This window comes from Saimiri boliviensis, chromosome 10 (assembly GCF_048565385.1).
Source record: "Saimiri boliviensis isolate mSaiBol1 chromosome 10, mSaiBol1.pri, whole genome shotgun sequence".
NCBI classification, from domain to species: Eukaryota; Metazoa; Chordata; class Mammalia; order Primates; family Cebidae; genus Saimiri; species Saimiri boliviensis.
The window spans coordinates 117,237,338-117,249,461 of NC_133458.1; the positions used below are offsets into that span (position 1 = coordinate 117,237,338).

General features: G+C 41.5%; 1 protein-coding gene across 2 annotated transcripts in view; it reads left to right on the forward strand.

Annotated features, from left to right (window-relative positions):
* Positions 1–12,124, forward strand: part of VPS41 (VPS41 subunit of HOPS complex) — a 186,473-nt gene that overhangs the window by 224 nt on the left and 174,125 nt on the right. The window contains exon 2 of one of the 2 annotated variants that reach the window (XM_003930754.3): positions 11,696–11,734. The exons of the other annotated variant lie outside the window; for it this stretch is intronic. Coding sequence (XP_003930803.1) covers positions 11,696–11,734 — 39 coding nt within the window. The remainder of the gene's footprint in view (positions 1–11,695; positions 11,735–12,124) is intronic. 2 annotated transcript variants of the gene reach the window in all.

Sequence of the window (12,124 nt, forward strand, 5' to 3'; positions counted from 1 at the left end):
TCCGAGAGCAGAGACGATGCCAGCCCGGGGAGGGCACTTGGGGAAAGCGTACCGACACACCCCCGCGTTCGGGAGGCGGCCTTTCCTTGGGCCCTGATTCCTGTGCCCTTTGCCCAGTGAAATTTTGGCAAGAAAGCCGGGCTACCTAAGGGACTGGCTACCTGTGGGAGGCGGAAGAGAGACCAGGTGATTGAAATTTAAGTTGCCTTCCACTTGAAGTAGGACGGTAAGAACTAGGAGAGAGGAGACGATGAGTCTTGTTTTGTATCTGTTGGATTTAGGTACAGAACTGAAACACAGTTGCGGTGCAGCAGGGATTAAGTGCATCGATTTTGGAGCAAAAATGCCTAGGGTCCAAGTGCTGGTTCCTTTTCTTACTCAATGTGTTACTTTGAGCCACTTATTTAACTTTCCAGTATTAAGATGGGGATAATAATAGGGCCATCCTCAGAGGGTGGTTTAAGATAGAGTTTATACACAACGTTAGCGTGCTTAGAACTGTTGGGCTCCATAAAAGTTAAATGGGATTATTTGTTGCTGGCAGGTCATGAACTGGCAATATCCAGTCAACAACTGGCAATGTGGCACTGGAGTTTAGGGTAGAAATGAGTGATGGGAATATGAATTATTTTCGTATAGCAATAGTGGTAATCACACATTATATGAAATGACGTAGTAAAAAAGACAAGAGAAGCAGACCAAAAAAGAGGCTAGAATTTAGGGGAGGTAAAGTTTCCATTTCCGGTGTTATTTCAGTAGGACACTGTTTTTCCTTACCAGTTAACAGGGCTGTCGGTTGCAGTGATTGTCTCTAAACAGTGACTAGATGATGGGCTGTTTAGAATCCTAAGAGACAATTTTTACCATTTTCAACACACTTCATTTGTTTTTATTTCATAGTGAAAATTTGTTCTGTATGTTTTATGTATGCCAGTAATAAAGACATTTGACTAGGTAGAAATTTGATTTGGCTGGTCATTGTGATAACAAGATAACAAAGTATCTTACCTAACACTTGAGCCTCCCTTTTCCATTTTAGTAGTTCAAAGGAAAACGCTCATTAAGAACATATCATCATGACTGCCATCACTCACTCGTTTGAATGAGGATGAGATTGTTTTTCACATTGTGCGTCTTTATTTCATGTTGAAATTTTGTTGCATGGTTTGATTTAAAAGCAAAAAACTTTCGTATTTTCTTAGATATAGTGTAATATAGAAATGGTGAGAGTTGTTCTTGGAAAAACCATTGTTTTATTCCCTTGGAAAAAACCTTTGAAATATTTACCACTGTTTAGTGGAGAAAAATTTGGCAAAGTTGTCTGATGTAAAAATGACACAGACAAATTTAGGGATATAATAATGTTTCACATTTCTATATTATATTCTAGTTTTAAAAACCCTTCCATATTGCATTTGATCCTCCCAAAAGAATTCCGTGAGGTAAATGTTTATTCTCATACATGGGTGAAACACCTCTGATGTTCCAGACCTTCCAGTGGTTTCTCATCTTGTTAAGAGGAGAAGCCCATATCCACTACAGTGGCCTGATTGCCCCACAGGACGTTGACCCAGCTGCCCTTAGCCACCCTTTCTTGACCTTGTTTTTGCAACTACTTTCCTCTTCCCCTTCTGTGACTCTGCATCAGCTTATTCTTCAAAAAGCCAGGTGGGTTCCTACCTCAGGGCCTTTGCTCATGCTGTTCCTTTTTGAGGAACCCTGATATTTACAGGCTTTCTTCCTCATTTCCTTCATGTCTTTGTCCAAGTGTTCTTTTACAGTGCGACTTTCCCTGACCACTCTTTGAAACCTTCCTACATTATTTTTCTCTATAATGCGCATCACTGTTTGACATACTGTATTTTAAAATTTGTTTGTTTGTTTGTTTCTGTATATTTCTGTGTACCTCTCACCACAGAGCTTGGAACATAAGCTCCATCATGACAAGGCTTTGTTCACTGCTGTATGTCCAACACCTAGAACATTGCTTGGTACTTAATATGTGTTAAATGATTGATTTTTACTGATAAGCAAATTGAAATTCAGGCAACTTGAGTAACTTGCTCAGGCCTATATCTGTAATATAATAAATCAACAGCCCTCTGTCTCCAAAGCTCATGACTTTTCACTAGAATACCCTACCTTTTTAAATATACCTAAGAACCTAAATCTAACTCATGTTTTTACTTTATAAAGTACAATTAGCCCTTTTCATTTTAATGATTTTCCCTCGAGCCATCATTCCACCTTTGATGCTTTAAAAGCCAATATACAATTGGAGTGGGCATTCTCCCCAGTGGTGTCACTGTCTTTCTTAAAAAGACCACTGGTGGGCCAGGCACAATGGTTCATGCCTGTAATACTAGCACTTTGGGAGGCCGAGGTGGGGTGACTGCTTGAGCCCAGGAGTTCGAGACCAGCCTGGGCAACAGCAAAACCCCATCTCTACAAAAATTACAAAAATTAGCCAGGCATGGTGGTGTACACCTGTAGTCAGAGCTACTTGGGGGCTGAGGTGGGAGGATCACTTGAGTCAAGGGAGTTGAGGCAGCAGTAAGCCATGATCGTGCCACTGCACTCCAGCCTGGACAACAGGGCAAGCAAGATGCTGTTTAAAAAAAAAAAAAAAACCAGAACAAAAACAGAAAACCCAAGCAGTCTTTTGTTAATGACTGAAAAAAACCAAACATTCACTAATTGTTCAGTTGTTTTTTAAAAGAAAGCTAGGCAGTAATTGTACCTACTCTTGTCCTTTATAGATTAAAAATGGCTAGGCTTTTCTCTTTTGTTTTGTTTTGTTTTTCATTTTGCAGTAGGAATCCATTGAAGTCTGATGAAGGTGGTAGGGCTTTATTGGACCTTTTTTTTTTTTAAGCTAAAAATGTATAAAAATGGAGAAAATAGGACTGGGCATGGTGGCTCATGCCTGTAATCACACCAGTTTGGGAGGCTGAGGCGGGTGGATCAACTGAGGTCAGGAGTTTGAGACCAACCTGGCCAACATGGTGAAACCTTATCTCTACTGAAACTACAAAAAAATTAGCCAGGCATGGTGGTGCACACCTGTAATCCCAGCTATTTGGGAGGCTGAAGCAGGAGAATCACTTGAGCCCAGGAGGTAGAGGTTGCAGTGAGCCGAGATTGTGCCATTGCACTCCAGCCTGGGCGACAAGAGGGAGACTCCATCTTAAAAAAAAAAGAGGAAAAAACAAAGTTGTTAACTTTTCTATTATGCTACATTGAACCTTTTAGAACACTTGGCATAATGTTTTTGTCTTGGTATCGTGTATCATAAATGCCAGTAATCTCCAGGATTAGCAACACAAAACTGAACCTTTCCACATTATCTTTCCTGAGTGGTGTTTTCTTTGGTGATTGCTTCCCTCCCCCACCTTAATATTCAGAAGAACCGAAATAGTGACATCTGCACTGAGTTATTGTAGTATAAAACAGCTCAGAGGATCTAAAACTAAAATCGCTTTTTAGATATGAATGAAAATTTTTTAGAAGTCATTGGGAGATCCTTGCTTTTGCCTAATATGATAAAGGTAGTTGTCAAAAGTAACTACATATATATTTTATAGTTTACAGAAAAAAGTAATTCTCTGCATTCTGCCTGGAAATCTTCTAACCAGCAATTTTACTTAGCTTCAAAACGATTTATAGTTGACCTTCATAATCACAGATGCCCAACAGTATTTGTCCATATCTCTCTTATGAATAACATTCTGCTTGAAGTCTGGTTGTTTGTGTATTTGTCTTATCTCTCCTACAGATTGCTGAGTCCTCAAGAATAAGAACAAGAACTTACTTATGTCTGCGTCCTCCACAGGACTCATGTTTTATAGGTACTAGGTTGTTTAATAAAGTGTTTAAATGAATTTAGTAGGGGGAAAATTGCATTCCAAATAGTCAAATTGTAAATTAGTAGGATTTGCATGAAATTGCTTTATCTTACTTGAACTTTTTTTAAGTTATTAATTCAGATGTAGTGTGGATTACATTCTATACTCTCTTTACTCTTGCCTGCTCCCCAGGTACCCTTTGTTCTTTCCTACTCAAGCAGCCTGGACCCTGGTCCATTAAAGTATTTCCACGATTGGACCATCTATTCCTGAACCAAGTAGGAGAGTGTCTACTTTGAATTCTCCTTCTGCATTTTAGAAGTTAGGGGAATTCTGTCCTTATTGTAGATCACTTATGGATTAGTAGATGGCACATTTGTCATTATGTCTGTCCCCGTGTGATTGTGTTACAATAAAAATCAAATCAACACAAATTTGAGCGCCTCAGTTTTCTTGCCTGTAAACTGGGAATTTTCCTCCCTAAAACTTCTGTGAGTATGAAGTGTGTTAAAACTTTTGTGAGTATGAAGTATGTTAAAGTGACTAGGTTGAAATGATTGTATAAATAGGACAGAGGTTAATCATCAAAACTTGGACTTGGCTTATATATGCACAATTCTCTTTTCTTACATTTTGGCTAACATAGATATTTAAAAGGCAACGTTACTACTAACTAAAGGAAAAATGAAGCCCAAACAGGAAGTTGCAAAAGTATAGGATTAGACAGATTTTTAGAGGGCATACTCTTTCCCATCATGTAGCTAAAACGTAGTCACGAGTCAATTTTGCTGGACTTGCTTTTTGCTTTGTAAGTTTTTCCACTCATCTTCACCTGCGTTGTTTGGCTAGAGGCCAGTTCACTAGCTGATTGGTAGTAGCCTCCCCCGTGGCCCCCACATTAACACCTTGGAGACAGGACACTCATCAGGCCAGGGGCTTCTGTGTCTCATGCTGCTTCCTGTTCATGGCTGTGGAGTCCCCTGTTGCCTTTGTTTCTTCTTGATGCCTGGGCCTCCTTACGGTTTTGTTGTTGTTAAAAACCACTCTTGCAGGCTCTTATTTTAAAGCTACTGAATCAGAATCTGTGAAGGTGGATTGTATTAGTGGGTATTAGCTAATTCCCCAAACTGAGTTTTGATGATTCTGATGCAAAGCCAGATTTGGGACAGGGTCACCGGGTTACCAGGTTTGTCCTTTTTTTCACACTGGGGCAGACATCAAGATTTTTTTTTTCATTTGCAGAATAAGATGAGTGCAGTAGCTGAGCCCAGTGGGTCGAATGGGCTTGGTAACCTCAGTCCTCACCTTTCCTACTCAACCAGCCTAGGCCCTGAGTGTCTAAGACTGGCCACAACTCCTTTGAACTTTTTTAAATTGAAGCTCTGTGACAACAGGAATATCAAATATATACCACACAAAATATTTCCTCCTTCCTGTGCCTATGTCAGACAGTGGGGTCTATTACAACTCCCTTTCTCATTATGCTCAGCTGGGGCATACAGTTTGTTGGGAAGAGAGAGAAGGTGGCAGTATCTCAGTGAGTGTTCCCATGTACCTCCGGGCATAGATGGAGATAGATGATTTCTTGGAGCTGATGTCTGCTTGGTTTTTTCCTGCAACACAGAGCCAGGTCAGCCTTCCCACAAAGCTTGGAGTGGCCTTCCCCAGACCCCAGCCTACCATTTCTCCCCCAAATTCCGTTTTTCTTTCCCAACAGTGTGTGGGCCCTTACAATTCTGAGGACTTCACAACCCAGGCAGGTCCTGGATCCTCTCTCTCCTGGGCTGACAGTCTTTCTCATCACCCCTCCTGACCTCTGAGGCCACTGTCATAGGGTTTTGTGCTGATGGGAGGATTAGGGGTGGGGGTTGATTGAAAGCCTGTGTTAGAGAAGTCTTCTAGGAGCCCAAGGAATTGTTGGAATTGCTGCATCCTTGTTTGCTGCTACCTTCCTGCAATTCCCTTTCTGTAACTGTCCTAAGTTCTTAAGCTGATAATTCAGACATGAGTCCGGAGAAAATATGTTTGGTATTGCTCCTAAGTGGAAGGGCAATATGTAGAGGAGGTAGAATATTGTTTTAGATTGGCGGCTTATCTCATCATCATCACCAGCAACATGTCCTTCCAGTAGGCTACTGGGAGACAAAGAGGGCAAAGCCTTTGGGTTTACCCACAGCATGTTTAAAATGAGTACTAGTAGGACAAGGCAGTTAATATTAGGTGCTAGCTGAGGGGTATGGGAAGAAACATAAAAACCAAGCTCTGATGTTGAAGCGAGAGTGAAGGTCCTCAGGCTGAGTGCCCGGCAACCCCTCCCTGGGGTGTCCCTGAGGGGTCCGCTGAGCCTGTATAGCATTCCATCAGGATGAGTGCATACTGGGGCCAGGGACTTCTAAGTGGTGGGAATGACATGAGGAAAGTGCAGAGCAAGCAGCACAGATTCAGGCAGGCAGGTGTCGGTGCACATGAGCAGGAGTGCCTTAGTGTTGGAAATTGGGAGTGGTGGCGATGGTGGTGGAGTGCATTGTTCTGTCCTGGGTGTAACCACTCAGCTCCAACTGATGTGGAAGTGTGGATTCTACGTAGACAATATAGTCAGGGGTATAGGTTTTTACATGGAAGCTTTTTTTTTTTTTTTTTTTTTTTTGAGACGGAGTTTCGCTCTTGTTGCCCAGGCTGGAGTGCAATGGCGCGATCTCGGCTCACCGCAACCTCCGCTTCCTGGGTTCAGGCAATTCTCCTGCCTCAGCCTCCCTAGTAGCCGGGACTACAGGCACGTGCCACCATGCCCTCCTAATTTTTGTATTTTTAGTAGAGACAGAGTTTCACCATGTTGACCAGGATGGTCTGGATCTCTTGACCTCGTGATCCACCCGTCTCGGCCTCCCAAAGTGCTGGGATTACAGGTGTGAGCCACCGCACCCGGCCGGAAGCTTTTTAAAAAACACCACCCAGGCCAAACAAAACACCTGCAGGCCATATCCAGACCCCCAGCCACTGATTTGCCACTTGTGGCATAGAGATATAAGCGATATCTTGGCTAGGGGTTCTGCAGTGTGGCTGGAGGGTCATAGGTTTGTGGAGAGAGTGGGGAGTGAAGCTAAAGATCTGTTGGGAGCCAGACTGGGAAGGACTACTTTGCTGGGGAATCTGAAAGCTGTTCTTCAGGCTGGGACACTACTGAGGGTTGTTTGAGGAGGGCAGTGGCCATCTGATCTGTGCTTTGGGAAGATAATCCTGATGGCAGGTGATGAGTATATCAGAGAGGCCATATGTCAAGGCACAGACATCATTAGGTAAAGCTGTTTGGATAGGTGATTGGGCTTAAGGGATTGGTTTGCAAAAGAAAGGTAAAGTGAAATGTTTGTGAGTTTAGCTGTCCATCTGTTACCCAGAATTGGCCTAGCTGGACATTTGTATCACTGGGTATCGTCCAGCCTATCACTTTTGCTTTGTTTGGAATAGCACTTTTTTTATTATGGTAAAATATACATAGCATAAAATTACCATTTTAACCATTTAAAACATTGAAAACATTTTTTGTAGAGACAGGATCTTGCAGTGTTGGCCTGGTTGGTTTCAAATTCCCTTGCCTCAAGCAGTCCTCCTGCCTCAGCCTCCCAAAGTGCTGGGTTTATAGGTGTGAGCTACCCCCACTTTAACCATTTTTAAGTGTATGATTCAGTGGCGTTATATCCACTTATGTTGTTGTTCAACTGTAACCATTGCTAGAGTTTTGATGTTTGTCCACCTCAAATCTCATGTCCCCCTAATATTAGAGCTGGGAGGTGTTTGGGTCATGGGGGCAGATTCCTCATGATGGCTTGGTCCCATCCTTGAGGTAGTGAGCTCTCACTCTACAGTTTCCATGAGATCTGGTTGTTAAAGAGAGCCTGTCATCTTCCCCTTGCCCTTTTTTGCTTCCTGTCTTGGCATGTGATCTCTGCATATGCCAGCTACCCTTCAACCTTCTGCCATGAGTAGAAACAGCCTGAGGCCCTCATCAGAAGCAGTGCTGGTGCCGAGCTTCTGGTACAGACTGCAGAACCATAAGTGAAATAACCCTCTTTTATTTTCTTGTCTTCTTTTTCTTTTTTTTTTTTTTTTTTTTTTTGAGAAAGAGTCTTGCTCTGACGCCAGGCACCAGGCTGGAGTGTAGTGGTGCAATCTCTGTTAACTGCAACTTCTGCCTCCTGAGTTCAAGCAATTCTGCCTCAGCCTCCCTAGTAGCTGGTACTACAGGTGTTTGCCACCGCACTCAGCTAAGTTTTGTATTTTAGTAGAGATGGAGTTCCACTGTGTTGGTCATGATCTACCCACCTTGACCTCCCAAAATGCTAGGATTACTAGCATGAGCCACTGTGTCCGGCCCAACACTCTTTATAAATTACCCAGCCTTAGGTATTCCTTTAGAGCAACACAAATGTGCTAAGACAACCACTCCACCTTTTTTTTTTTTTTTTGGCTCTTTTTTTTTTTTATTGCATTTTATGTTTTGGGGTACATGTGAAGAACATTATTTAAAACTTTTTTTTTTTTTTTTTTTTTTTGAGACGGAGTTTCGCTCTTGTTACCCAGGCTGGAGTGCAATGGCGCGATCTCAGCTCACTGCAACCTCCGCCTCCTGGGCTCAGGCAATTCTCCTGCCTCAGCCTCCTGAGTAGCTGGGATTACAGGCACACGCCACCATGCCCAGCTAATTTTTTGTATTTTTAGTAGAGACAGGGTTTCACCATGTTGACCAGGATGGTCTCGATCTCTTGACCTCGTGATCCGCCCGCCTCAGCCTCCCAAAGTGCTGGGATTACAGGCTTGAGCCACCGCGCCCGGCTTATTTAAAACTTTTAATCATCATCACAAGCTAAAACCCTGTACCCATTCAACAATAACTCCTAGCCACATCCTCCCTCTTCCTTTGGTAATCTCTGTTTTACTTCTGTGTTATATAAGTGGAATCATGCAGTTATTTGTCCTTTTGTGTTTTGCTTATTTCACTTTGAAAACAGCATAATTTTATAAATTATATCTTCAGGATTTGAAGTTAGATTCTTTAAATGAGAGTATGAAGCTAAAAAAAGTTTGAAAACCACTGACTTTCTCAAATTGTAACCTTTCTCAATCTTACTTAGAACCTAACTTCTTGGATTTCTTACCGAGAACATTTACTTTATGTCTTCTTGTTTGCCTTTCTATCTCTAGCACATTAATTAGAGGGCTTGATGAATGAATGAAGCTAAGAAATAACACAACAGGCTAATTCCTGACATCACTCATGCATCACTCATGCTGAGGGCAAGTTTCAGAATTTCCATCGTTTCCAGCAGCCAAGGAAGCTACTCTCAGGGCTCAGTTTTCCCTGAAGATTCAGATCTCAGATCTGCATGCCTCAAGGTGTCAAATTCTGGCTCTGCATGCTTTCTGCTGTGGAGAAAGTATAATTTGATTTTGAGTTTTTGGATTGAAATTGCTGATTGGAGACTTTTTTTTTCTTCTTTAATTTGTATAAATGTAAGGGATATAGGTGCAATTTTGTTAAATATATTGCATAGTGGTGAACCTTGGGGTTTTAGTGTCACTGTCACCTGAATAGTATACATTGTATCCATGAAGTCATTTTCTCATCATCTACCCTTCCCAGTATCCATTGTTTGCCGTTCCATACTCTTTGTCCACGTGTACATATTATTTAGCTTCTACTTATAAGTAAGAATATGCGTATTTGCCTGTTTCTGAGTTGTTTCACTTAAGATAATTTTTTTTTGTTTTATTTTGGTTGAGAGAGGGTCTTACTGTGTTGCCCAGGTTGTATTGCAGTGACACAGTCACAGCTCACTGCCGCCTCAACCTACTGGGCTCAAGCGATCGATCCTCCCAGGTTCAAGTGATCCTCCCAAGTAGCTGGGACTATAGGCACATGCCACCACACCTAGCTAATTTTCTTTTTATGTTTTCTGGAGATAAGGTTTCACTATGTTCCCTAGACTGATCTCAAACTCCTAGGCTCAAGTGATCATCCCACCTGGGCTTCCCAAAGTACTGGGATTATAGGCATGAGCTGAGTGGATTCTATATGAGAAAAAAAATTTTCCTTAGGTTTAATGTAATTTTTCTGAAAAGAGTACTCAAGTGTCTTTTTAGAATTCTACATCCAGGAAATAAGAACCTAGGTGTGATTTATTGGCATAGTTATCAAACCCTTGTTTTGCTAATGTTGATAACATAATATTCAGTGACTGGCAGAGATGGTAAAGATGTTAGAAGTCATTAAACTTAACCTGTAAGCCTCACTCTTCTGACCTCAGAGGTGTTAGGAAAGTTTATAATGCAAGTGGTGAATGTAACATAATGAGCAGTTTATAATAGATGTTTTGTAAAGATGTGAGAATAGTGACTGTTAATGTTAAAGTGGACCACGTCCACAAGAGAAGCATCAGTACAGTAAGGGGACTAAAACTAGGAACTGTGATGGTGAGTGCAGAAGAGAGGCATTTCAGAAGACAGAACATGATAACATGTCATTAACTCTCTGGACAGCTATCAGGTAGTGGAATTATCAGGTAGTGGAATGATTTTGTTTTTTTTTTTTTTTTTTTTTTTGAATGTAGTGCTAAGAACGAAAATATTACTGTGGATTATTGGAGCTTCAAATGAATAAGAACTTTCTAAGACACGGATTGACATTAAGCTAAACAGACTGCATTGAGACATAGAGGAGATGCTAATATTCATTGTGGTTAATAATATAAGTATAGTAAAATTCTTAATTACAAGGAACATTTATCCCCATTTTACCCATGGCCTTTGAGGGCAAGGACTGTGTTGTACTTTGGAGCGTGCCTGCCACGTGTCAGGCTCTTGCTGATTTTTAATGAATGAAATTAAAATGATTTTAAACACTAGTTCACATTTTTCCTGCTCTCCAGCTTTTATTGAGTAATATATGCATCTGATCTTCTTGTAAAATGTTCATTTTTTTCTTGAAAATATATTAGTTATATCTAAAATGTCCTTGCCTCATTTTTTTTCTTCTTTGTTTATCTCATGGATCGTTGTAAAGTGCTTACATTCAGTGTCAGCATATTAGTTGTAACCTTTTATTGCTATTGATATCTATAAGTACGTTAAGTAAATCTTCATTTTGCTGACCTCTTTGAGGATGCGTGGCATCAGCAGATTCTCTCTTTCACTGGACAGGTGAGAGATTAGCAGGATCAAGTCAATTTTTCCCTTTTTGCTTTGTTTCTTTCAGAGCAGCAAGATTCATTGTCTAGCAAGAGGGAAACTGTTAAATGGCAGAATTTGTCTTAGTGGTAATGGTTTAAAGAGTGCATGTAAATTATACAGCTTGTTTACACAGGGTCAGACAGGTACCACTGCAGGAGATTCTTTTTAAAAAGCTGTTTTAGCAAGGCATTCATTTTAACTCAACCAGATTAATAGCATAATAATTAATAGCACAAGAGCATTGCAGTATATAAATTGGCTTGTAGGTAACTTGAGATGGCAGTTTCCTCTCTCCTTCCGAGATCAGTGAGGCTGCTTTGCCAGATGGGTTTCCATTATTAACAAGGGAGAGAGTCTTCCAGGCCCTCACATGACAAGTTCCTGGGGTAATTTGTTTACCTGTTAACTCTTTGAGGGAAAGCAGCAGGATCTGCCTACCAGGGTGTGGAGAAGTTGCAGGAGGGATGTGAAAGTCTGAGTATGTGGTCCTGTAAAGTGTAATAGTAGATTTTCTTCCAAAAAGGCCACATGGGTAGTGGTAGGAACATGAGAACTCTTTCTTCTTGCAAATGGTAGTTATTCTTTTGTCATCTCTTCTGACCATTTTCTTTTTATGTGCTTTATAGGAAACTGGGTCCCTTGAAGAATCTACAGATGAGTCTGAGGTAAGGTGACTCAGGAGACTTCGCATTTGTAGCTCACCATATAGTTCTCTTGAGTTGTGCTGCTTTGCTAAATGCAGCATTCCCAGGGGCTGAGGGAGTAAAGCAGGGCTGTAGGTGACAGCCCTGGGGAAGAGCTTTTAGTATGCCAGTTATCTCAAAAGAGATTAAATGGATTAGCTCAAAAAATAAACCAGAGGCTGGGTATGGTGGCTCATGCTTGTAATCCCAGCACTTTGGGAGGCCAAGGCGGGCGGATCACGAGGTCAAGAGATTGAGGCCATCCTGGCCAACATGGTGAAACCCCATCTCTACTAAAAATACAAAAAAATAAGCTAGGCATGGTGGCACGCGCCTGTAGTCCCAGCTACTCGGGAGGCTGAGGCAGGAGAA